The 25660-nt window shown below is 55.7% G+C and overlaps 1 protein-coding gene across 6 annotated transcripts in view; it reads right to left on the reverse strand.

Moving 5' to 3' along the window:
* The window catches only part of RPS6KA2 (ribosomal protein S6 kinase A2), a 354515-nt gene that overhangs the window by 38035 nt on the left and 290820 nt on the right, over positions 1 to 25660 (reverse strand). For all 6 annotated transcript variants that reach the window (XM_058735871.1, XM_058735870.1, XM_058735873.1 and 3 more), the window contains 4 exons: positions 23372 to 23514; positions 17295 to 17365; positions 14513 to 14601; positions 1733 to 1797 (listed from right to left, as the gene is read on the reverse strand). In XM_058735871.1, coding sequence (XP_058591854.1) covers positions 1733 to 1797; positions 14513 to 14601; positions 17295 to 17365; positions 23372 to 23514 — 368 coding nt within the window. The remainder of the gene's footprint in view (positions 1 to 1732; positions 1798 to 14512; positions 14602 to 17294; positions 17366 to 23371; positions 23515 to 25660) is intronic.

Here is a 25660-nt window from a genome sequence, read left to right on the forward strand (position 1 = left end):
AGGCTCTCGTGTGTGGTGCCGTGCCGGCACTCGGGGGCCTGAAACCCCATCACCCCACACAGCAGAGCCTCCGTGCTGTACGGAACTCGAAAACAGTCGGCTGAAAAGGACCTTCAGGTGCCCGTCCGTGAGCTGGGGATGACAAGAGCTCCGTGCGAGCCTACATCTCCGGAAAGCTAAGTAAAAAGACATTTCACGCGCAGGCAGTGGCTCTGATGTCCCGCTTCCCCTTTCCATTTTTCTGAACTCAACCCGCTGTCGGTTTGGCCCTTGAGCTAGGCTTGTGTCCCCGGAGGGGAGGTGACATGTGCCAGCATCTCACACGCTTCTCTCCAGTGTCACCGTTGGAAAGAAACTTGATCTCGTAAAAGCTGCATAGTCAGAAGCATAGACGTGGGTATTAAAGAATCTCACGTTCTCCCAGCTTGACTTTCTCCAAAAGAGGGGGAGAGGGGAGGAGGGTCAGAAGCTCTGAGAGCAGGGGTTCCATCGGGGCAACACCGGGGGCTGGGGGCCACCGAGCCACTCCTGGCCGGAAGCGGCTGGGGCACCATGCTCCATGGGGACACGGGGAAGACAGAGGGAAGGGCAAACACGGGTAATAACAGCCCTGTGCTAGAGAGGACATTAACTCTTTTTTTACACTCTGTTAAGATCTCCAAATGTAATAGCTGTGTTCACCTAAAGGAAAGGACTGAAAGAAACAGACATCAGAGGAGAGACGTCTTCCATGCACACAAAGCACAGGGCGGCTGTTGAGATGAACCAGCCCCGAGCTGAGGGTCTGGAAACGGCTCCGAGCGGCTGGTGGAATGAGATTCCGGAGCCCCGGAGCCAGCGTCCGGCTCCATGCGGCTTTGTGGCCCTGGCTTGGGGAACAGGAGCCAGAGGCTGCCTTCTGACGGGGTCTCCTCCCCCGACCAGATGATGTCTGTCTCATCACCAGGCCTGGCGTCCAGCACAAGAGCCCCTCGGCCCCGGTGTTTCCTCTCAGTGGTTTTCCATCGGCACCCGGCCCGTCCCCTGGCTATGAACCCCACTGGCCCAAGCTCGGCCGGGCTGAGCCCCAGCTCTCTCCCGACTGCAGACCCCGGCCCAGTGGTCCCTAAATGCACCACGATGGTAAGTCTTCCTTAGGTCGCTAACAAGTGTCAGCCATGATTTTGTCTTTAACGGTCTGGATGATACATTTTTTCTTTAATAACTCTGTAAGAGTGCTAGCTGTGGGGGCCCGGGCCTGAAAAGAGACTGGAAAAGCAACACAGAATCTGAGATGCCAGTGCTTCAGCACCAAAGAGGCCTGCACAGTGGGCCACTGCCCACGGCCCAGTGGCCCAGAGACCCAGCAGCCTGGAGACCCGCAGTGGCCCAGGGGCCCAGGGACCCAGCAAACCACAGCCCAGTGACCAAGTGACCTGAGGGGCTCCTGCAGCCCCCTGCCGGATGGACGGTGATCTCCACTCTGTCCTCAGTGCGTAGCAGTGGCTGCAGGGTCATCTGAACCTGCCTCTAGAGGGCCAAGCGATAAAGGGATTTCGGGCCTGGTGCTGTGGGGACGGGTGGTCCCTGGTCTGTGCCTGTAAAATGCCAGCCTGTTCATAGGCTCCGGAGAGAGGTGTCACCCTCCTCCAGGTGACATGGCCGCGTTCACCTCTGGTTTGTACCCGGCTGGTGTGCCCGCCCCCTCGCTCCCCGTCGTCGTGAGAGGCGGGGACCGCTGTGCGCAACTTACATTCCAGTCTACGGTCATGAAGAAGGGGTTCCGCTTGATCTCCTCTACCCCGTCGAGGCCAGCACCTGTCCCGGGACAGAGCAGACACGGGCATCAGAATACACCCCCGATTTCGTGGCCTCTGATGGTTTCGGACGCAGCAGAGGGAGGGGCTGGGCTGCCCAGAGCAGGGGTGAGGCAGGCTGGAATATTCCTGCCGCAGGTGTGGGGACGCCTGGAAATCCGGGGGAGGAAGCTGGAGGCCCCGTAGGCTCCACGCCCACCACCCACCGTGGGGCTTGAACTCTACCCAGAGGTCAAGAGACCACAAGGGCCACAGGCTCTATCGACTGAGCCAGCCGGGCGCCCTCCGGCCGCACTTCAGACGCCCATTAAAGCTGGCGCAGGCCGGCCTTCCAGAAGGCAGCGGACACACAGGGGCAGTGGGAGAGGAGGCTGCTCTGGGTTTACAGGGAAGGGAAAGAAAGCCAGGAACTGAAGAGGCAGCTTCCAGCGGGATGAAACCCAGAGAAAGACTGGCGTCCACACGAGCGAACGCCGGGGCCCCTGGAGACGGCTTATAAACAGTTCCGCTGGGCTGGTTGTTCCTGCCCGGCCTGGCTCTTTCCTCTCTTGCTCACATGAAATCCCAAGAGCTGGGGGAGCGAGGGAGGCCCGAGTCTGCCGAGCACAGAGGATTCAGGGCTGTGAAACTTTTTTGCCCGATACTGTGTCACTATATGTCTGCCGTGAGTGCATAGGCAGAGGGAGCCTAACGGAGGCACTGGGCCAGCGCTGGTCTGTCCCTTACAACAAACGCATGGCACTGACATCAGTTTAGTGTTAGGGGAAACCGTGCAGGGGGGTGGCTGGGAGCGCGCAGGGAACTGGCTGTACTTTCCATTCAACTTTTCTGTAAACTTAACGCTGCTCTAAAAATAAGTCCATTAATCAGAGAAACCAAAACCCTAAGGCCCTAAGAGCTGTGTTTTCTCCAGGATGCGAAGTCGGGGGAAGAGACTGTGGGCCAGGGAGGGGGCTGGTGGCACGGGGGGCGCGTGGGCTGGGCCGTCTCCAGCCAGCTCCTGTCCCAAGGGTGGGGACGGGGGTTCCGTGTCACTCGGTTTGTGAGGCACAGGCTTCCTGATTCTGTACCCCGGGCTCCGCGGGCCACCCCAGGACAGCGGGAGCTGGTGGCTGCTGGCTGATGGGGGAGGGAGCTGGGATGGGGAGCCACCCCGAGCTGCTGTGGTCACTGCGGTGCTCCCCATCCAGCCTCACCGTCGGGGCCTGAGAAGTTGGGGGGCAGCCCCACACGGGGTCCCGGGGTCCCAGAAGACGAGGCCCTCCTGGATGTGGCTGGATGCTTTTGCATCCTGGTCCTTGTGCTCACGTGGGGAGAAAAGGAGGGGCGAGAGCTGTCCTCGGCAAAGATGTCTCAGGAGGACGGAGGCCCAGGCCCACCTCCCGTGTCTGCCCGGGGAAGCCTGGCCAGGCCAACACTCTGGGGGAGAACCCGCTGCTGGTCCCGCAGCATCGCCGGACTTGTGATACAAGGCAATGCGGGTGGTGGTCAGACTCTGGGATTTCTCCTCTGCTCTCCTGCCCGGCTCTGCGCACACCGAGGGCCTACGACTGTGACCGCTACTTTTTAGGCTGAAGGACACGGGGTAAGGTGGTCAAGGTCGCCCGAGAGTTTGTGAGGAGAACTAGGATTTGGAGGGAGAGCTGTCTTGCCCCCAGGCTGGGGCTCCACCCTCGCCCTCAGTCCAGTTTGGAGTTTTCTTCTGAGGACCTGTGATATGATGATATGGTGAGAAGCATCTATTTCAGTCTTTGTCTCTGGCTCCTGGTCAGAGCCCCCCAACTCTTGCAATTTCCCAAGTCGTGAGGATAACAGAATCATCTTTTGTCACAGTATTTGGTTGTGGTCCCTGGCCCCAGCAGCAGCTCTTCTGTTGGTCACAACAAGCCTCTTTGATCCCCCCACCCCCACACACAGAATTTATGTCAATGGGGTGGCCCTTGGAAAGCCCTTTTAGGATGGGGGCTGGTCACCACGGAAGCCAACCACGGGGCCAACCACGTGACTACAGGGTGGGAACTTCCAGCCTTACCTCTGACCTCCAGGGAGGGGAGAGGAGAGGGCTGGACGAGGGGCGTATCACCCACCGCAGTGATTTAATGGAGCACACCCAAATAGTGGAAACTTCATAGAAACCCTAGACAACAGGGTTTGGAGAGTTTGTGGGTTGATGTGCAAGAATGCATCCATGTGCCGGGAGGGTGGCGCACCCCAAATTCCAAGGTCCTTCAGACCTCACCCTATGCACCTCTTCAACTGTGTCCTTTATTTTTTATTTTTTTAATTTTTTTTTTTTAAATGTTTATTTATTTTTGAGACAGAGAGAGACAGAGCATGAATGGGGGAGGGTCAGAGAGAGAGGGAGACACAGAATCGGAAGCAGGCTTCAGGCTCTGAGCCATCAGCCCAGAGCCCGACGCGGGGCTCGAACTCACGGACCGTGAGATCGTGACCTGAGCTGAAGTCGGACGCTTAACCGACTGCGCCACCCAGGCGCCCCCAACTGTGTCCTTTAAAATATCCTTTGTGATAAACACAGATCTCGGTGTTTCCTGAGTTCCGTGAGCTGTTCTAGCATATTACTGAACCCAGAGAAGGGGTCTTGGGAACTCCTGATTTATAGCTGGTTGGTCGGATGCACAGGTGAGGCCCTGGGCTGTGGGAGGGGCACCAGAAGCGGGGACACCTTTGTGGGACTGAGCCCTCGGGGTCTGTGCCAACTCTGGGTGGTTAGAGCCAGACTGAAGTCACTTATAGGACTCCAAGCTGGTGTCTACTGACAAGTGAAGAATTTGTTGGCATGGAAAACCCAGACATCTGGTGTCAGCAGTGCCAGAATGGGTAGAAACAGGTGTTTCCTGGAGGACCTCACCGGATTCCTGGGTCTGTCTCCCTTGTTCTGTGAACCCCTGACCAGAGCCCTGAGACCTGGTCCCAGCAGCTAGCAGCCCCTGATAGGGACCCAAAGCGCTGTTGTAAAGAAACGTGGAGAACCAATCCGCGGTCTGACTGCCAGCGCTGACCTCCCTCAGCCCATCCTGTGGGCAGGCCGCCTTTGACCAAGCCCAGAACTCTGACTGAAACACGCTCCTGGTGATAAGGATTAAAGTAGAGGGAACCCCACCCCCGATTGCCTACTGCTTCCCAGATCCCTCTCGGTGAACGCTGGCCTGCTGCTAGAGCACTGGGGGTCGGTCAGAGGTGCGAGCTCTGAGCCCGAGGCGGCTCGCACCCGCAGTGTGACTCATCGGCTCAATGCCTCTGAAGAACCTACTTTGCCTTCTGTTCCCATTACGTTTCGTCTTCGCTCATCACTTGCGAATACAAGCCACAGGAACTGGAACCAAGTGAGACCCAAAGGAAACACAGACAGTGGTGTAGCTCCAAATTCCACGCTGGTGCGGGCTGGGTTTTCTCAGATGCTTAATTAGCACCTTTTCCTTCCGCTGCAGTGAGGCTTTGTACCACGTTCGTGCTTTGAGGCCTCAGCCAACAGTCGACAGTGAACGAATTAACACTTTGGCTATTACTCAAAAATTATAGGTGTTCCAAAGGAGAAAAATGTGAAACAGAAGGAAAGTTTCTGCACATGGTCTTTGAAGGCCTACGTCATCCTTCCTAGGGCCCATGTGGTTATTATTTTGGATTCTGGTTTTGTTGATCTTCTCCTCAAATGTGATAAGTAGGCGGTTTTTTCCTTGATGACCCCTTTCTACGTCAACTGCACACATCTGACAATCGGGCAGAGTTCTGGGCTAGTAAAGTCAGGAAGCGTTTGTGCAGATCCCTGAATCACGGCCGTTGGGGGGCGGTGACCCAGCGCGCCGGAAGTGAGGAGTTTTCACCACGTTCTCCAATGTCAGGTAATTATGAATTAGAAACGTCAAAGGAGCAGATGTGAGGGTTCACGCTTACTCTCTACAGTAGGGACATTTGATCATCTGTGGTCCATCCCCAAACTGCAGTATCACTGGACGTGTCCATCCGGCCCCACGCGTCTGATTTCTACCCCTGGGGGGACGTTGTGACCTGGCACCCAGTTGGGACTTCCTTAGTCAATGCACAGTCGTGAGCGTGCCCTCCGGCGGTGGCGGGGGTCTGCTTTTCCACGGCCCCGGTTACGGTCGGCTCTCCACTCCACATTTTTAACAAGGCGACGACCTCTTTCACCGTGAGGTTAATCATCACTGGACTTGTACATTCTCAGTAAATTATTCTCAAAGGGTTTGGGCATCTGCCCCAAATACTTCCACAGACAGCCTGGGGAAATGTTTAATCCCCGGCCCCTTCGAGATGCCTTTGAAGTATTTTATTCGGCTGCTGTTTTCGAGTCACACGGTATCCGCCTCGGATTCTTGGGGCGCGCTCAGGACAAGCTCACTTGGGACTGGTGTCCTCGCATACACTCGAGCTCTGCCCGACTGTCACGTCCAGGACGCACCGTCTAGGACGTGAACACGAGGCCTGTGCTTTACATTTTAATCACTTACCCTTCGCCTACACGTTATTGTTCATAGTTTGGAAGTATTTTCCGGCCCTTTGGCATCTCATTCACTCAGGGTCTAAAATGTTTGCTTGCTGGGTCTCAGAGGGCACTGCCGGTTGAGAGCCGGGGTCTGGCGCCCGCTCGGCCCCCAGGGCTGGCTGGAGCCGACCGGCGTGCTGGTCTTGACCTAGGCGTCAAAGGTCGGCCTGTTGCTGACGGGAGCCCGGATGGGACATCGGAGACCAGGACGGGGAAAGCATTGTGGAGATGGGACGCTGGAGAGCAGAACACAAACGCAAAGAACAGAGAGCCGTCCGTCTGCCAGCGGGGGGAGCCGCTCCCCACAGGTCTGCTTGAGGACTGGATCCGACGCGGTCTACACGGCCGTGCTATTTTACCTTCGTCGGCCCATCTCCTTCCTACCTGACCGCGGCCGCATCCCCCTGGGGGTCTGAGACTCTCCCAGAAGTTCCTATAGGAGACACGGACGGTCACGAGGGACGAGCCAGACAAGCGGCCACTTTGCAAAGCCCTAGAGAGTGGGTCCGTTGCAACCTCCCATCCTGCAGAAGGTCTGGAGAGGCATTTACGCAAAACAGCCGCCTCGTAGGGCCCGCCCGACAGCCCCAGTCACGAGAGCCGCCACCACCGTCTGGTGACCACGGCCGACGGGCACACCCCGAGGCTCTGCAGGGCGCTCGACCCGACCCCACCCGGGTGCTCCCGGGCTGCAGCATGAAGGCTGGCACGGGGCCTTTCCCCAGGTTCTTGTCTCTGGCTTCCCGGGCTTGCAAATCTTTCGGGGCGACCAGCGTCGCACCTGGAGGCACCCCCGGGGCGGAGACAAGGACCCTGAGGTGCAGCGCAGGGACAGGCCTCCCGAGGCTTCCTTCAGGGAACACGCCCGACCTCCCCCTCCCCGCAGACCTGTGTGGACCAGGTCACCAGCGACACGGGCCCCAGGGGGCTTTCTCTAGTTCACCGACACTGTCCCCTGGCTGCCTCCTTCAGAGGGACCCCTGGTGCCCTCGGCACCCGGCTTGGCCTGGACTGCCTCTCCCGGAACCCCCCTCAGGCACCGGGAGATCACACGGGCCCCCCCACCTGCCGGCGTCTGCTCCAGCTTTTCCTGTGATGTTCTTGGGGCCTACTGTGCGCGCCCGCCCCCTGCCCCGTCCCCAGCACGGCCGTGTCCTCTCAGAGGCAACCCGGGAATCCTGCAGGGGGAGTCCGCCCCCTGGCCCCACTCCCGACAACAGCAGCTGTTTGGGCCGCTGACCTACTGTGCACGGGGTCGTATCGCTGAGCCTGTCACACCGTACAGTAAGTAAGTGTGTGACACACAGCTGCCACGTGCACACCGTCACGGTCGCAATGAGCACACATGTGGGGCACCTGGGGGGCTCAGTCGGTCGAGCATCTGACTCTCGATTTCAGCTCAGGTCGCGATCTCGCGGTTCTTGAGTTCGAGCCCCGCACGGAGCTCTGTGCTGTGAAGGCGGAGCCTGCTTGGGATTCCCTCTCTCCCTCTCTCTGCCCCTCCCCTGCTCACGTGCACATGCACGCACTGGCTCTCTCTAAAAGTAACATTAAAAAAGAAACAAAAGAACACAGATTTGACTCCGAGACTCTTGAAGTCCGTGAAGTGGGGCATCTCACCGCTCTCGACACGGAACACAGCGTGCTCCTGCCTCTCCCTCCCCTCCCTCCAGGATGCCCGGTCCGCCCGCCAGCGTCCTGCCCTCACGGAAGGGACCGGCTTTTCAGGTTTGCCGGGGGACCGTCCCCCCAGAGGCAGCAGGGCGGAGGCAGAGGGCGCCTCCCCCCGCGGTTGCGGTTTCTGGCCTCTGGGCCCACGTGACCGGCTTTCGCGGGGGAGGCCGTGGCAGCACCGGCACCCGCGTGTGACCGGCACCTGCTGTGGGTGTTCACGGCGTGTGTACCGAACGGCGACGGCCCCCGGTCAGTGGCAGGTGAGACTTCCACGCAGACTCTGGAGCGAGGACATTCGGGGGATCCCGGGGCAGAAATGCCAGCTTTAGGCCTGGGGTAGCCGTGGGCCCTTGTGCAAATCGTATGGGGGGAGGGGGCCTCAGCACCTCCACCTGCAAGGTGTAAGGCATCTTTGCTCTTTCTTCCAGCATCTTCTATGCACGTGCCCCAGGAGGGGGTTACGGATTGAACTGTGTCCCTCCGAAATTCTTGTGTCGATGTCCTCACCCCCAGGACCTCAGAACGTGACCTTATCTGGAAGTGGGGACCCTGCAGATGTGGTTACAGATGAGGTCATACTGGACAGGTGGGCCCTGACCCAACAGGACCGGCCGCCTTACGAAAAGAGGAAATTTGGACACAGACACACACGGGAGAGTGGGGGGGGGGGGGCTGGTGTCCCCTGAGGCCCCGGAGCACCAAGGATCCAGCATCTCCCTGGAGGGGGGGGAGGGAGGCGGGGACAGACTCTCCTTCCCAGCTTCAGAAGGCACACGCCCTGCCCACACCCTGTTCCTGGACCTCCGGCCTCCAGAACTGGGTGTTCTCTCCGCCCACAGAGGACAGGGGACAGCCAATGAGCATCTCAGCCTTCCCTGTGGTCACCTTTCTCTTTTTACCCCCTCACAAGGGGACTCAGCACGAGGGGAGGCACCGGGAGGGGGGTGGGGGGGGTACGTGGAGAAAGCCTGCTGTTTTCCAGCACCAACATCAGGCCCGGCCTCCGGGGCTGGGGTCCTTGGGGCCGCCTGGTGGGCGAGGGCTCTTCAACAGGCTAGGAATCGAGAGACAGAGGTTCTGGCTGATGTGAAGGTAACGTGGTCATGATACAAATCTGTGTGAGAACGGGCTTTGGGGCTCCCTGAAGGGCACGGGGGCTACTTTGGGGCCAAGAATAAGGCTCACAGCAAACAGAAAGGAGGGGAGGACCCCGCCTTCCAACCCAGCTGCCCCGCAGGTCAAGATGAATCTACCCAGTGTGGTCTCTCTCCTTATGGCTAAAGATCTGGGGGCAAGTGGCTTCAGTTGGCTCCTTTAAGAACAGAACCAACCCTACGACCCAGCAACTGCACTACTAGGTATTTACCCAAAGGATACAAAAATTCGGACGCAAAGGGCCACATGTGCCCCAATGTTCATAGCGGTGCCATTGACAACAGCCAAAGTACGGGAAGAGCCCACGTTTCTATCGACTGATGAACGGACAGAGGATGTGGTTTATGTATACAATGGAATATTACTCAGTCACCGAAAAGAATGACATCTTGTCATGTGCAGTGACGTGGATGGAACTGGAGTGTATTTAAATGAAATAAGTCAGAGAAAGGGAAATAGCATATGATTCCACTCGTGGAATCTAGGAAACGAAACGGACATGGGGAAGAGAAGGAAAAATAAAATAATATAAAAAAGGGAGGCAAAGCATCAGAGACTCTTAACGACAGAGAACAGACTGAGGGCTGATGGAGGGAGGTGGGTGGGGGATGGGCTAGACGGGTGATGGGCGTCCAGGGGGGCACGTGCTGGGATGTGCACTGGGTGTTGTAGGTGAGGGACCAACCGCGAAGCTCCGCCCCCGAAACCAATACCACAGTAACTAACTAGAACTTAAATAAAAATTTGGAAGAGAAACAAAGATTCAGCTGCCTTCCTTGGGAAAGCTATGTAACCAACGACCCCGACTACAGTTTCTTCATGTTCAGTGTGGACGTCGTATGTTGTGAACACTCCCAAGATGATAGCTCCTGGAAAGCCGCGTGATGATCCCCTTTAGAGATGATCCGGAGGGCAGTCTTTGGCCACAGACGGCTGGCTTCCATGCCTCCGTGGGCTCCAATGGGTCCGTATCTTCGAACGGACGATTATCTATACACTAAATACGCCCATCTTTCTCGCTCGTCAATTATTTAAACTAAATAATAAAATAGGGGCGCCTGGGGGGCTCAGTCAGTGAAGCGTCCAACTTCAGCTCAGGTCACGATCTCACAGTTCATGAGTTCGAGCCCCGCGTCGGGCTCTGTGCGGACAGCTCGGAGCCTGGAGCCTGTTTCGGATTCCATGTCTCCCTCTCTCTCTGCCCCTCCCCTGTCCATGCTCTGTCTCTCTCTGTCTCAAAAATAAATAAAACATTAAAACAATTTTTTTAAACTAAATGATAAAGTAATATTTGGGGTTAGAGAACTATGATTTTTGTATAATTACATGCTAAGACAAAAAATAGACTATTTCGAAAATGATATCCCTCTTCCAGAACAAAGGGAGAACACAGCCCCTCCCCGTGTCGCATTCACCCGGGTCACTGTGACAAATGCTCTCTGGCAAATGCAATGGTATCCGAAAGGAGACTGGCTTCCAGACAGAATTCTCCAGCGTCTACAGGAGACGGGTCGGAATCACATCTTCGCGTGTGTCTCAGCGAGCGGACGTGCCCCGCATTTTTGTCTCTCTGTTTTGAGCCTGGTCTCCCCCGGGAGAGGTCGGGCAGGCTAAGACTCACAGCCAGGCTCCCTCGGGCGTGTCCGAGAGGGCAGCCGTGCGGGAGAGGAGGTGCGACCCCGGCCCCCTTAGGAAGTGTGTGATTTCCGCACGTGCCCCGTGCACCCGACAGCGACGAGGCAGAGACTGGACAGAACTGTGCGGCACAGGCTTCGTCTTGAAAGAAGAGTTTCAGCCATGGGCACAATTACTGTGTACAGAGTCCTCGGGGCAACTGGGTCGGACCCCGTCTTCTTCGTGACTGGAGAGGCCCTGCTCTCTTTCTGGTTCAAATTCAGGATGAGGTAAGTCACCCGAATGCTGTCCTGTCGTGGAAGGTAGACATTCAATCTTTCTTTTTTTTTTGCAACGATCTCAGGAAAATGTTTAACTGTATCTTTTAAACGCATCCCATAAAATGACTTTTTCTTTTTTTTTGCCAGAGCTAGGTTACCGGTCCTTGTGCATCGGACAACCTTGCTCTGCCCTGTCCCACAACCAGGCGGCGGAGAAAGAAAAGGGTCCGATCAGGGGGAAGCAACGTGGCCAAGAGGTCCCGCCACGGGCTCCGCCACGGGTCTCTGTGCGCCGACGATCTCTGCCTTCTCACAGATCTGTCGGACACGTTACAGTGTGTGCTGTGGGTCGGGCACTACTCTGGCCCTTCCAGTCCGTCCGACCACACTGGAGACAGTTACTGCCATCACGTTCCGTTCCCAGAGAGGGAAGGAAACCGGTCCGGAGAGGATGCGGTCCTGGCCCTCTGCCCCTGTGCCTGGTGCTGCCACCCGGGGCTCCTCAGGAGCTCCCCTTTTCTAGGCTCACCCCTGCCATTCTCCACGTTCCAGCAAGCCTGGATGACATAATGTAGAGTTCCTCTCCTTCGTAACTAACGGGTCCCTAAGATCTGCCCAAGAGGAATGAGAAATGCGGGGGGGCAGGCCAGGCACAGGGCTTCCCTCAGTTCTGCTCACCCTTTCCTGAATACCTCCTCAGTTGACCTTGAGGCTGGCAAATAAGACAACCATTCCCAATCCCCTATTCCTTGTATCCCGATACTTGTCTTCCTACCTTCCTTTTAGCTAGAAGTGCCATGTGACGGTTCCTTGTCCACAAGAAGCACAGGGAAGTCCCAAGGTTTGGGGAAAGCTTTGCCTTCCTGATAAAAGGGACAGAGGCAGCTTTTTTTTTAATCCATTTCCTCCCTTCAACTGAATGTGACGCCTGGGGCTGTGGCAGCCACTTTGTGACCACAAGGCACCACTCACGAGGATGGAAAAACAATGCACTAGGGACGGTAAACCTAGAAGACTGGTAGATCTGGGCTTTCGCTAACCAGCTGCCGAGCCAACGCTTACAACCCGTTACTGCCACGTGAGTCGTTACTTCGAGAAAAACAAACGGCAGCGTGAAAAACGACAGTTAAACAACTGTAAGTGACTCAGGCGTTCTGTGAATACCCTCCTTTCCCTACCGGGAAGCACTGCTGTGAGGATTTCAATGAGATAATAATTCTCTTAGGGCAGTGCCCCATGCACACCACCGTCCTCCCCGGGAGGGCCGAGGCCCCAGAAGAGGAGTGAGCTGGGCAGAGGAGTGCTTGAGCTGCCCCCAGCCTGCCTCCGGGCTGTGCGGAGAGGCTGTGCCCACGCCGGTCAGGGTAGAGCACTCGGGAAGGCGACACAGAATCAGAATAGAGATGTGCCCAGGTGTCGGGACCAGGCATCTGAAGACGGACAGAACAACACAGGGGCTCTGACCGGGTGGGCTCGGGGGGCCCAGAAATGAGTGGAAATGACCGGCGAGATGTTTATGTGCACCCCAGACTCTGAGGCAGGTGTGTTCTGCGGGGTAAGACGGGCCAGGCTGCAGTGCAGGTTGGCTTTGGATGGGGAGGGATTCCTTCTGGGTCACGCGCACACGGACGGAGACGTTCAGGGGAGGTAAGCAATTGATTCATGATCAGGAAAGTCAGATCAGAAACAGGCAAACGGTCACGATCTTTGTGCGATGCTCAGGGATGAACTGGAGGGAGTGAACACACCGAACGGAGGGACGCATCTACTGTTTGCTTCTAGGTCTTAAAACACCTCTCGCAATTACCAGGTGCTGCCTACCTCCTCCCCAGACAGAGGCCACGGGGATGGATGTGAGCGTCTGCTCTCTCGCGGAGGCGCCCGGGCCAGGCCACACCGGGTTTGGCAAAATTGCAACGAGACAGCAGTTCCAGGACGAAGGGTCAGACGCAGGCCCTCGACTCCCCATCTGCGTTCCTGGGGCTGTGTTATCCCGCTGCCCCCGTGGCCCTCACCCGCAGGGCAGGGTGGCTCCATGGTGACGTGAGGGCCTTGTCTGCGGCAGCCCCGTGCCGTGTAGGGGAGACCGCCGAGGCGGAGAGAGAGGCAAGCCTTTCCCGCCCTCCCGAGCCTGCCTGTGCAGGCACACGCGGCCAGGGAGCGGGCAAGCCCGGTTCCTAACGGAAGGGCCTGGTGCAGGCGTCGCTGCATGGCTCAGAATCGAGGGCCCCGGCCTTGCCTCGGTCAGAGCCAGGACAAGGAGGGGTCCTGACGATTCTTGGCCAGAGTCTTTAGGTCCCGTCTGGGACTTCACTGGGGTGCCCGAAACAAGGTGGAGGAGATTCTGTTTAGCCCTGGAGGGTTCCTCCGGATCACGAGCTGGACGCACAGACACCACGACAGCCCCTGATTGTCAGCACAGTGTAAAACCCACCGTGGAGGCCGGGGTGCGCCCCATCCTGGACCTCAAGGCTCCCTGCCCTGCCCACTGGCACCTGGTGGCTCAGTGACCAGAGCTGCTCTCCGGGGAGGGCCTCGGCCTTGCCTCCAGGGAAGTGCCTGTGGCCCAGTGAGCAGGCCCCGCCTTTAGGGTCCGGCCTCTGGGCCCCTATTTGGTGCAGCCCCTAAGAGGTGCACAGTTATCACGCTGGCTGGTTTGAGTCAAAGTCATCCGACCACAGCCGTTTAACAGACACCATCCCGCGGCTTGTGCAAGGTGGGTGTTCGGGGCCGGGGCTCACGTGGGTCTCCCCACACCCCCTTGCAGAGGCCGCCTCTGCTGTTAAATGGGTACGGGCTCCACCATGGGATGCCTTTAGACTCTGTAGCAGCTCATCTCTGCAACTAGATAGATGCTGGGCATCTCTCTAGCCGGGTTTACAGAACCAGGGTCTCACCGGGGGGCTGTCCCCAGGGTCAAGGCTAGAGACGGTTGTACTTGCTACGGCAGGGGGAGGGAGGCATCGAGGGAGGGGCCGGGGATGCCGCTGAACATCCTGCAGTGCAAGATGGTCCTCCACGAGAGAGAATTACCCAGTTGAGAGGTCACTGGTGCCATCGCGGGGACACCTGGGGACGGCATACCCCATTTAAATGGCTGCCCTGTAGGTCTGGGACGACGTGCCGTAATTTACTTGACGGTGTCCTTACTGTTGGACATATGCCTTATTTCTAGGTCGTTGCTAAACAAGCATTTTTTTATACATGCAACTTATAGGCTGGATAGACTTCTAGAAGTAACATCTCCTGATAGAGCAACATATACGGTTTAAAGTGTTGGTGGGTTTTGCCGAGTGTTAATACGTTGCTCCATCAGCTCTGTGGACAGCAGGGCTTGGCGCTATGCGGGCACCAGGACGGGGCCTGCTCGTGTCCTTGCTCTCCAGCTCCCCCATAGTGGGCATCGTGCCGGGCACCTCCTCCCGCCCGACGGCCCCTGCCGTCCCGGGGCGCATGCGGGCTCTTACCCAGACGGTTGCACGGGTTCCGTTTGAAGAGGGCTCTCAGCAGGCTCTGGGCTTCGGTGCTGAGGAACTGTGGCATGCCCAGCTTGGCTCTGAAAACGGAGTTGTAGTTTAGGATGAGAAGGACGGCCAGAGTTTTCTCCGGCACTTTGCGATCCTGCTCAGTCAGCACGAACAGATCAAACCGACGTGACCCAGAGCAGCAGCACCCAAACTCTCTGGCCTTAGGGCCCTTCTGCGCCCTAGAAGTCACGGCGGGCATCAAAGAACTTCTGTTTACGTGGGTTCGAGGAGAGAAATCTTTACCATAGCAATTGAATAATTCGCTTCAAAACTAATGCAACTAATTAAGGAGAAACACTAAGAATCCCATTAACATAAGTAACATTTTAAATGATGTTTTACTACGTTACTACGCTATGAACCACGTTTTCCAAATAACAACAAAAGGTTTGGCTAGAAGAGTGATATTGTTTACAGTTCGGGAATCTCTTCTGGGTGAGAAGAGAGAAAGGCAGATATGCTTATCTACCTCTGTGTTCGATCTGTTGCAGGACCAGGAAGAAAATCTGGGACTGCGCAGAGCTAGCACAAACAATCCTAAACTTTGGATGGAACCACAATAGACCTCAAATAGCCAAAGCAATCCTGAAAAAGAAAACCAAGGCTGGAGGCATCACAATTCCAGACTTCAAGCTACATTACAAAGCTGTATTAATCAAGACAGTATGGGACGGGCACAAACACAGACACAGATCAATGGAACGGAGAACCCAGAAACAAACCCAGAAATACATAGTCAACTCATCTTCAATAAAGCAGAAAAGAATATCCAATGGGAAACAGACGGTCTCTTCAGCAAGTGGTGCTGGGAAAACTGGGCAGCGACATGCAGAACAATAGACCTGGACCACTTTCGTAACCACACACACAAATAGACTCAAAATCGATGAGAGACCTAAATGTGAGACCCGAAACCATAAAAGTCCTAGAGAACACAGGCAGCAACACCTCTGACATCAGCCGTACCAACATTTTTCCAGGTATGTCTCCGGAGACAAGGGAAGTAAAAGCAAAAATGAACTATTGGAGACACATCAAAATAAACAGCTTCTGCAGAGCGAAGGAAACGATCAACAAAACTAAAAAAACAACCGACGGAATGGGAGAAGATATTTGCAGATGACATATCGGATAAAGGGTTAGTATCCAAAATACATAAAGAACGGACACAACTCCTCAGCCCAAAACCAAATAATCCAACTAAAAAATGGGCAGAAGACATGAATAGAATTTTTCCAAAGAAGACCTTCAGATGGTCAACAGATACGTGAAAAGATGCCCCACATCACGCATCATCAGGGAAATACAGATCAAAACTACAATGAGATACCACCTCACGCCTGTCAGAATGGCTAACATCAACAACTCAGGCAGCAACAGAGGTTGGCGAGGATATGGAGAAAGAGGAACCCTCCGGCACTGTTGGTGGGAATGCAGACTGGTGCAGCCGCTCTGGAAAACGGTGTGGAGGTTCCTCAAAAAGTTAATGTACGCTTATCAACCTACTGTGATGAAAAACATAAAATGAAAATAAAATAAAACCCAGTAATCTAATTGACCCAAATGACTGCAAAAAAAGAAAAAAAATCCAGGAAAGGAGGAGCCTGATGGGAGCCTGAGCTCTCGGTCCCCGGGGTCCCCAGATTGTGTCCTGGGAGCCATGGGACCACAGCTTGGTGTTGACTTTAAGAAATGCTCAGCCACTCCCAAGCGACGAGTCCACACACAGGATTAGCCGGAGGGAATTATTCTAGTTTTAGAGAAAGTACAGCTCGTGTTCCCCCTTCGAATTAAAAGTCACAGAGGTAAGCAGTGCAAAAATAGCAGACCGCAGCCACAGATCTGTCGCCCACAACAGAGGAAGACACTGGTCAAATCCTCTCTGTGGGCTTTCCTCCACTCCTTTCTCTCCTCCCACTTATACAATGGCGCAAACTCCAAAAACTTAAGCTTTTTAGGCGCCTCTTGCTTTTATAAAAGTGCCATGTCCACCTGCAGGGTTTGCGAGAGTGGGTCACGAGGACCAGCAGCTTTACGGCTTCTCTACGCCCTCGCGCAGCAGAGGGACATTAGTTTGGAGCGAGGGGCTACCTGTTTCCAGCCGCCTCTCTACCCCCATCCACGCTCCTGTCTTCTCCTCCTGGAGCTCTCCCTTCTGACATCGTGCTTACACGGAGCCTGCTCATGTTTAAGGTGTCATCGCAGGGCCAGCACTGGGTTTACACGTCTTTCCGGGATGCTAAGAGCAACAGCCACTTGCACGGTAATTGATTCTTTAGGAGAACTGAACAGAAAATTGTGCGTCTGTCCAGTCACGTGGGCAACGTGATTCCTTGCCAACGTGAGGCAGGAGAGCTCAGGGACCTGAACGAACGGGGTCAAGAGGTAGAGAAAGAAAGGAACCCCCGCTCTTGTGCTCTCTGGAGCCCCTAAGTCCTCTGCCCTTCCGAATCTGTACTTTGTTTCGGAAGGTCCCTGATCACCACACTCCCTGCCGCTGACACCACACGCGATTTTGCTGATGGAAAACGTTATCTGCGCTTCACCAGGGTCACTCGGGGATCCCCGTTAGCGTCTCCCCTGCAGCGAAAACACCAAGAATGCATATCACGGTTGTTGCTGATGCCTACTTAACAACCCGGGCTTCCAAGACCGAAGCTCTTGCTTTGGAAGGTGCTGGGCATACTGGATAGGTCCCCAAGGGTGGGTGTTTCCTACTCACTTGAGGATGAGGGCCATGGTCTCCTTCCTGTCCTTCCCCTGGAACGGCAGCGATCCCGTGAGCATCTCGAACTGCAGAGGAACACAGAACAAGGAGGGTGAGTGTTCAGAGCGACTGGATTTACCGGCAGAGACCCCCAGGTGGGCAAAATGCAGCCAAAGTTCACGTGTCCTTTCAAAATCCCAATCAATCTGGCGGAGGCGCTGGCCGACACGCTTGGTGCCCATCAGAGAGCAGAGCGGCCTCATGGTGCTCGAAGTTGGGCGGGGAGGCGCACAAGTCAGCAACCCAGGACGTACCCCGGCCGTGGTAGGAGAGGCCGGCCGAGCGCCGTGGAGACGAGACACGCTGGGGAAGGGGACGGCAAGGGGATGGAGGCTGGGCCATCCCCCTTCCGCGGGGCCGGTGGAGGACCCCGTTCCCGTCCTTCTCTGGTGGGTGCTGTGGAGGTGGCCGGGGCAGAGTGACTTCGGTCCGTTAAGAACCTCCAGTGAGAACAGTATGGTGCCAGGAATGTCTCCAACAGGGCCACACTGAAAATAACAAGCCGACCTCTGCCGGGACGGCCTCCGGGACGGAGACAGCGTCGAGGGCCCGCCTGTCCCGAGCACGGAAAAGCCCGGACTGCACGGGCTCTGAAAGGGCGGCCTGGAGCCGCAGGGTACGACCTGGACAAGGTGCGCACCTGCCCCCTTCTGAGAAAGAATGAGGGCAGGCGTGCCACCAAACCCTGTCCTTGAAAATGGGACACTGAATCTGACAGAGGCTACAGTATCGGTCCCATTCCGCGTCTTCACGTCCTTGTCAATTACACTTGAGCCTTGAACACAGGTGTGAACAGCACAGGCGTGAACATGGGTGTGAACAACACGGGTGTGGGTGACACGGGTGTGAGCACAGGTGTGAACAACACCGGCATGAACGACACCAGTGTGAACAATGCAGGTGTGGACAACATGGCTGTGAATGACACGGGTGTGAACGCCATGGGTGAGATCGACACTGCTGGGAACAACACAGCTGTGACTCATGGGTATGAGCAACACAGTTGTGAACAATATGGGTGTGAACACCACAGATGTGAACGACACGGGTGTGAAATAATCCACTTCCGTGCGGGTCATGTTTTGGTAAATACAGTGCTACATACACCACAGGCGTGTTTTCTCTTATGATTTTCTCTTAACATTTCTTCACCTTACTTTATGGTGAGGATACAGCACGTAACACATATAATGCACGAAATATGTGTTAATCCACCGCTTATGTTATTGTGAGACTTCTGGTCAACACTAAGCTATTGTTAGTTAATTTTGAGGGGAGTCGAAGTTGTATGTGGATTTTCAACTACCTTCAGAGGTCAGTGCCCCTTAGGCCTGTGCGGTTCAAGGGTAAACTGTATAAGGAAACGCCTCGGTGCGGGTGTTGGTATGATCTTACTAAACTTGCCTTAGTTTTGATTCCGACTGCATGTCTCTGTTCCTTTAAAATTTATCCCGCGGTATCTCTCCTCCGCATTAGGAACAACTCGAGAACGACATCGGAGTAGAAAGACTGAAATAATCACCCACAATCCCATTATCCGGGGATAGCCACAATTAATAGTTGTTATTTCCGTCTACTACTTTCTTGAAGCTGTGTTTTTTAAAAACACAGATAAGGTTTTATATACCAACCTTTCCTAGAACAATATAAAGGCTTCCAATGCTTATTGGAAAATCTTCATAACATCACTTTATATGTGGCTATGCCAAACACGTTTATTTGTTGTTGGACACTTAGAACGTTTCCAATTTCCTGCTATTATAAGTAATGCCGAAATGTACCTAAAAGCTTTCCTACCCCGTGGAGTTACCCTTATGACAGCCTGCCGGGAGTGAAATTAACCAACCGAAAGCAATGAGTGTAGTTAAGGCCTTATTAATACTCTTGGTTTGTTTTTTGAAGGTAAAATCTGAAAAGAAATGTTAAGAGTTCCCTCCTGTTGAGATGTGTGAAGCATTCCTCTGTGCTAACACCTGCTGTCCCTCCCGTGTGCACTCATTCGGTGAAAACACACAGAACAGACTGCAGGCAATCAATCAATCTACAAGCCATAAAAACGGAGAGTCAGAGAGTCCAGAAGATGATCCAAAAATAGACAAATATAATTAAATGGAAGGGGAGAACGCCCTGGCAGATGAGCCATTCATCTGACAAAACTAGATGAAAGTTTATACGTTGATCGTAGAAATCAAAGTATCTCTTAAAATAGAATCCTATTAGCAAAGACAACCCCCTTCCTATTTTGCTTCTACCCTTCTTTCTCTCTCCTTCCTTCCTTCAGGAATGAAATTCCATGGCAAGGAAAAGCCTTTGAGAACTCATTGCTACAAAATCGGGGCCCATCCCGAACATCTGTGCCTCATGTAACCCTTTATTGTGGGTCAACGAGCAACTTGCAGCATTCGCCTGGTGATTCCTTCTTCGCTTTGACTATGACCCCAGGGGATCCACAGCCTTTGTGTTTCTCTCCCTCCTTCCCCTGTTCTTCCCCTTGCAACACAGGGGGAGGTCACGCACTATTCGTGAGCATCTAACACAGCGGCAAACGTGGGTGTCCACTAAATGCTTAGTGATGAAGACAATGCTGGTGGTGGTGATCGTGATGAACCCCACACGAGTCTATTTTCACCACTTCCAGCCCCCTTACAGGTTCCCTCTCTGTCACACGTGGAGAAAGGAGATCATTTCAGTTTTCGGTATTACTGTTCTCAACAAAGCCGCTCAGCACTTTCTCCGTATTTAAGGATCCCAGGAAATCAGGGCCTTACTGATGTGCTTTCCTGGGACATCATATGCAGTCAGAGTTTTGCTCTGGTGTTCAACAATACCGAGACCGACCAAGGTTTCCAGGGCAAACTGATATAAGCCATCATCGGCCTTGGGGTCCCACACACCAGGACACATGCTGGTGGTTCCCCAAGAGGTCCATTCACAGGTCGGCACCAGGGCAGGCTGTGGAAATGTACAGAAGGATAAATATTTTGACGTTTCTACAGCAGTGGTTCTCAATGGGGGAGGCTGTTCCCGTAGGGGGGGATCTTCCAATGTCTGGGGACAGGTTGAAGGTCAAGCTGGGGAGGTTGGGGGTGTAGGTGCCCATGACGTCTACTGAGTAGCAAGGAATGCTGCTTAACATCCTACGATGCATAGAACAGCCTCCACCCAAAGAACTGTCCAGCCCCAAACCTCAACAGTGCTGGGGTAGAAAGCCCTGTCTGAAGGGACATCTGATGAGCCTCAAGAGAGTGGCCAGCCCTGCGGCACAGACACGACACCACGGAAGGCACCCAAACGATGCCGGGAGTGGTGGAACGAGAAGGTTCTCCATAAGGGACACACTTCATAGCAGGGAACCTACAATTCAAGTTCGTTTGGCTGATCAACATTCTTAAAAAAGAAATCAAGGGCAAGTTACATCTTAATGTGAAAACGGACAAGGACAAATCCTACAATGAAATGGGATATTTGGGATGGTGGCCATACCCGGGGTGGGGCAGGGCTGGCCTGGGCTCAGCAGGCGTGGTTTTGGTTTTAATTTTTTTTTTAACGTTTATTCATTTTTTGATAGAGAGAGACAGAGCGTGAGTGGGGGAGGGGCAGAGACAGAAGGAGACACAGAATCCGAAGCAGGCTCCAGGCTCCAAGCTGTCAGCACAGAGCCCGACGCGGGGCTCGAACCCACGGACCGTGAGATCGTGACCTGAGCTGAAGTCGGATGCTTAACCGACTGAGCCACCCAGGTGCCCCTCAGCAAGGGTGTATAAGTTTGTGTGCACGTGTGTCGGAGGGCGCAGAGCACAGACTAGTCCACAACCCTCAGCACCCACTGTGCATCACCCCTGCTCTGAGCACTTGAAGGTCTACATGACCTGGTCCTTTGAGGGCAGAGGTGCAGGCGTTCATTTCCTTTCCCAGGGCAGCTCCTGAGCCCGAGCCAGCTGTATGTGCCGAACAATTTACACAGACACCTGCGTGTGAACATCCACGCACGCTCGGTGTGAGTGGCTAAGAAATGAGAGAAAAATCTAAGGGCCTCTCCCTTACGACCTCGGAGCATTCCGATGTCTACAAAGCACCCACAAAGCACAATCCCAACGTCCTCCTGAAAACGGAGTTCCAGGCTAGTATGGAGATGTTAGCGATTTACTGTTGCCATGGAGACCACCACTACCGCTCAAGTTCTTTTCCAGCCTCAAGGACCTAACTTCAGACAATTTTGTTCGAGGACGAGGGCCTCCACCATCCATGCAGGCGTCTTCGTCTGAGCCTGGAGGGCACTTGTGGCCATCAGACGGTCTGGGGGTAGCCCCTCAGTGAGGACGTGCAGGGGACGGGCGGTGACCCCTGCAGTGTGAAGACCTTTCCTGGCGGTGCTCCCTTGGTGGTCCTACCCGCCCTTTAACGAAGCCGGTGGAGGGCACCGTATACACACGGCATGCCCTAAACCGATCTCCTCCCGAGTCCGAGCTCAGGCGCGACACCAATGCCACCCTAGACCCATCTCTCTTTGCAAGTGGGAATTTGGAAGTCGCTCCTGGTGCTGCCCAAAGGAAAACAGGCATCGTCACATCTGGCTGCAAGCTGGTTACCGCTGGGGGCTAAAGGGATTGGTGGGCAGGTCTACATGAGAATGTGGTTTTTAGAACAATTATATGATCTTAACACAATCACTCAAGCTCTTTGAGCCTTCGTTTCCACTTCTATAAACAGAAAGAATGAGATCTTTCCCACATAACTTAGTGATTTTTTTGGTTCAGATGGGATGAGAAGGAAGGGAGGCGCCTTGTAAACTCAGTGCCATGAGACCCTGTTATCACGGTGACGCCCCCTCCCGCTTCCTGCCGCCGAGCACAACAGTCCTGGACCCGTTCGCTTCCCCGGCTGCAAAGAGACCCTGACTGTGGAGTCTTTTCAACCCAAATGACCGGATGATCCTGCCAACTCAGTGAGAAATGCCCAGAGCCAAGCGCTCCCGGTTCCTGCTGCGTCAATGAGGCCAGATGCTGCTGGAACCAGGTCTCCTTGGGAAAAGCAAAGGACCGACGTCCGTGCGATATTCTCCAAACTCCAGAGCTCTCCTAGAGCTTTGGGATGAGGAAGGGCAGGGGACCCCGGGAGGAGGTTGAGGTGAGAGCCCACAGCCGTGTCACCCCCACAGGTCACGGAGCTCCCCGAGCGTGGGCGCTGCTCTCCGTGATGGGGTCCGACGGGGCGGTGCCCAAGTGCCTGTGTTGGGGAGACACTCCCGTGGGTATTCGCAACATGACGGATTTATAGCGGCCACGTGTCAAAGTGCCAAGAGGGCCCAGACAGGGTGCCCAGAACCCTGGGCGTCGGACACAGAAGTGAGGCATGTGGTGTGGTGGCCTGGACGCACAGAAGCTGGGCTTGGGACGCACAGGCTGTGCCTCACGCCAGCCGAGAAGTCTGGTGTGCGCTGAGGGCACGGGAGCACGGAGGGCCCCCAGCATAGTGCTGTCGGGGAGGACGGCGGAGTGATGGGGCACGAGGAAGGGAGAGGAAGGACCATCTGGGGACAGGACGCCCCAGGCTGGGCGGTGTCTGTGTCTGTGCTGTGTGAACACACGAGCTAAAGAAAAGTCAAGTTTCTAGACGTAGATGTAAAAATGTCCAACTCCATGTATATCTTGGCTCACGTTAAGTTTTGCGACTAGGCAGAAGGATTTTGTGCGTGACGAATGTCTTTAATACGAAGATCACCGCATCCCTTAAAACCCTCATGCTCAGCCTGTACGACTGTTAAGTACAAGGAAGCTTTGACTCTTAGTACCTGTGGGTCCTTACGTGAACCCAGTTCTGTTTCCTGATGGTGGAATTAGGGATGGGCAGAGAGGGAGGCGGCCAGGAGGGGCAGGGGCAGGAATCTGGTGGCCTCCTCCCCGTCCCCGGGTCACATAGCCACACTGCTCGTATACATCCCAAACACTGTTTTCCCTGGTCATTCGTGGGCCTCTGGACCAACCTGGGGACCGGCCACAAGGGACAGTGACGCGGACGGGGAGGACCCTTACCATGAGCACACCGAAGGACCACCAGTCGGCGCTCTGCGTGTGTCCCCGCCGGTTCACCACCTCGGGTGCCATGTACTCTATGGTCCCGCAGAAGGAGTAAGCTCTCTTATCGTGGTCGATGGCCTCTTTACTCAGCCCGAAATCTAAAAGAGGGACAGCACAGGGCGCTGCTTCAGTCTGGGCGGCAGTCAGGACCGCGTCTGTGTGGGCTCCCGACCCGCCAGCTCCCCCGTCACATGGGGGAATTCTGCCCGCACGTGTCACCCCTCCCGCCCGCTCTGTCCCAGCACAGAACCCTCCTTGGATGCAAGCGTCATCGTGCCCCCACACGGTAAGTTACAGAGTCTTTCAAGAATCTACAAACCCAGGAGTGCCTGCTAACAGGATCAAGGGATGGCACTTCTTGGGGACCGACAAGCAGGCCTGGGGACAGAGAAGCACGTGGCCCCTGGTCCGCTGGGACGGACGGAGGTGGTTAGCTTGAAGGCAAGGGCCGGAAGGGGTTCCAGGCACAGGCCGCTGGGGAAGGTGGTCCCCGGAGCTGAGGCACAAAGGGAAGATGGCATTTGCCGTGGGGTGGGCGGCCACCCCTCCCCCCGGCCCCCAGGAAATCCTCACGAGGGTCTCCCTTCTGGCACAGCGGGCGTGGCCACGCACTTGGTGGGCAAAGGTCGTGGGAACGTGGTTCTCAGGACGGTGGCCCTCGGTTTCAGCGTGTTTGGGAAGAAGGCCACGATCCATCATGTCCTTCAGGGCCCGGTGAGGGTGGCGTGAGGTCACAGGCCAGGCAAGGAGGTCACACTACCTATGGGTGGATGTGCTTCCTCCAGCTGAACGACTTGCTTTGCACATTAGCGCCTGGGAGCGGTTGTTTGTAATTTGCGCCTGGCCCAAATGGCCAATCATGACACAGGATTAGCCCCGGGTCATGAGTAATAATAATAATAACAATAATAATAATAATAATAATAATAACAGAAGCATGATCACTTGATCAGAGAAAGCCCAAACCCTGTAACATCATAGATACATTTGACGTGGGAGCTCAGGGCTATTCGCAAACACCGCACACAAGTGTCACTTGTATATTCTATGTGCAGTTCCTCGTTTGGCAAAGAAAACTTCTGAAGTATTAAGAGAAGCTTAAACCTCCACCAAAGGCCCCATAACTCTGATGACAGGACATTACAGGTGCCCTACAGCCGTGCCAGGCAAGGTCCGGTTAAACGGATAGTCAGGATCTGGTACAGAAGCTCATGAGAAATTTTAGACCTAACTTTCAACATTAACAAGCATGTAAAGATGTATAATCAATATTTACTGCCAGGGACTAGATGCACCGTGCCCGGTACTGGCACTGGGTAAAACTCCCCTGTGGGAAAACGGTGTGGGGACATGTGGCAGCGAGAATGTGTGGGGGCCACGGAGAGGGGAGGGGAGGACTCGGGGGAAGGGTTGTGGAGGAGAGGGGGCCTCGGGGGGAAGGGGTGCGGAGAAGAGGGGCCTCGGGAGGAAGGGGTGCGGAGGAGAGGGGGCCTCGGGGGGAAGGGGTGCGGAGAAGAGGGGCCTCGGGAGGAAGGGGTGCGGAGGAGAGGGGGCCTCGGGGGGAAGGGGTGCGGAGAAGAGGGGCCTCGGGAGGAAGGGGTGGGGAGGAGAGGGGGCCTCGGGGGGAAGGGGTGCGGAGGAGAGGGGCCTCGGGAGGAAGGGGTGTGGAGGAGAGGGGGCCTCGGGGGGAAGGGGTGCGGAGGAGAGGGGGCCTCGGGGGGAAGGGGTGCGGAGAAGAGGGGCCTCGGGAGGAAGGGGTGCGGAGGAGAGGGGGCCTCGGGGGGAAGGGGTGCGGAGAAGAGGGGCCTCGGGAGGAAGGGGTGCGGAGGAGAGGGGGCCTCGGGGGGAAGGGGTGCGGAGAAGAGGGGCCTCGGGAGGAAGGGGTGCGGAGGAGAGGGGGCCTCGGGGGGAAGGGGTGCGGAGAAGAGGGGCCTCGGGAGGAAGGGGTGCGGAGGAGAGGGGGCCTCGGGGGGAAGGGGTGCGGAGAAGAGGGGCCTCGGGAGGAAGGGGTGGGGAGGAGAGGGGGCCTCGGGGGGAAGGGGTGCGGAGGAGAGGGGCCTCGGGAGGAAGGGGTGTGGAGGAGAGGGGGCCTCGGGGGGAAGGGGTGCGGAGAAGAGGGGCCTCGGGAGGAAGGGGTGCGGAGGAGAGGGGGCCTCGGGGGGAAGGGGTGCGGAGAAGAGGAAGGGGTGCGGAGGAGAGGGGGCCTCGGGGGGAAGGGGTGCGGAGAAGAGGGGCCTCGGGAGG

This window comes from Neofelis nebulosa, chromosome 6 (genome assembly GCF_028018385.1).
Source record: "Neofelis nebulosa isolate mNeoNeb1 chromosome 6, mNeoNeb1.pri, whole genome shotgun sequence".
Lineage (NCBI taxonomy): Eukaryota > Metazoa > Chordata > Mammalia > Carnivora > Felidae > Neofelis > Neofelis nebulosa.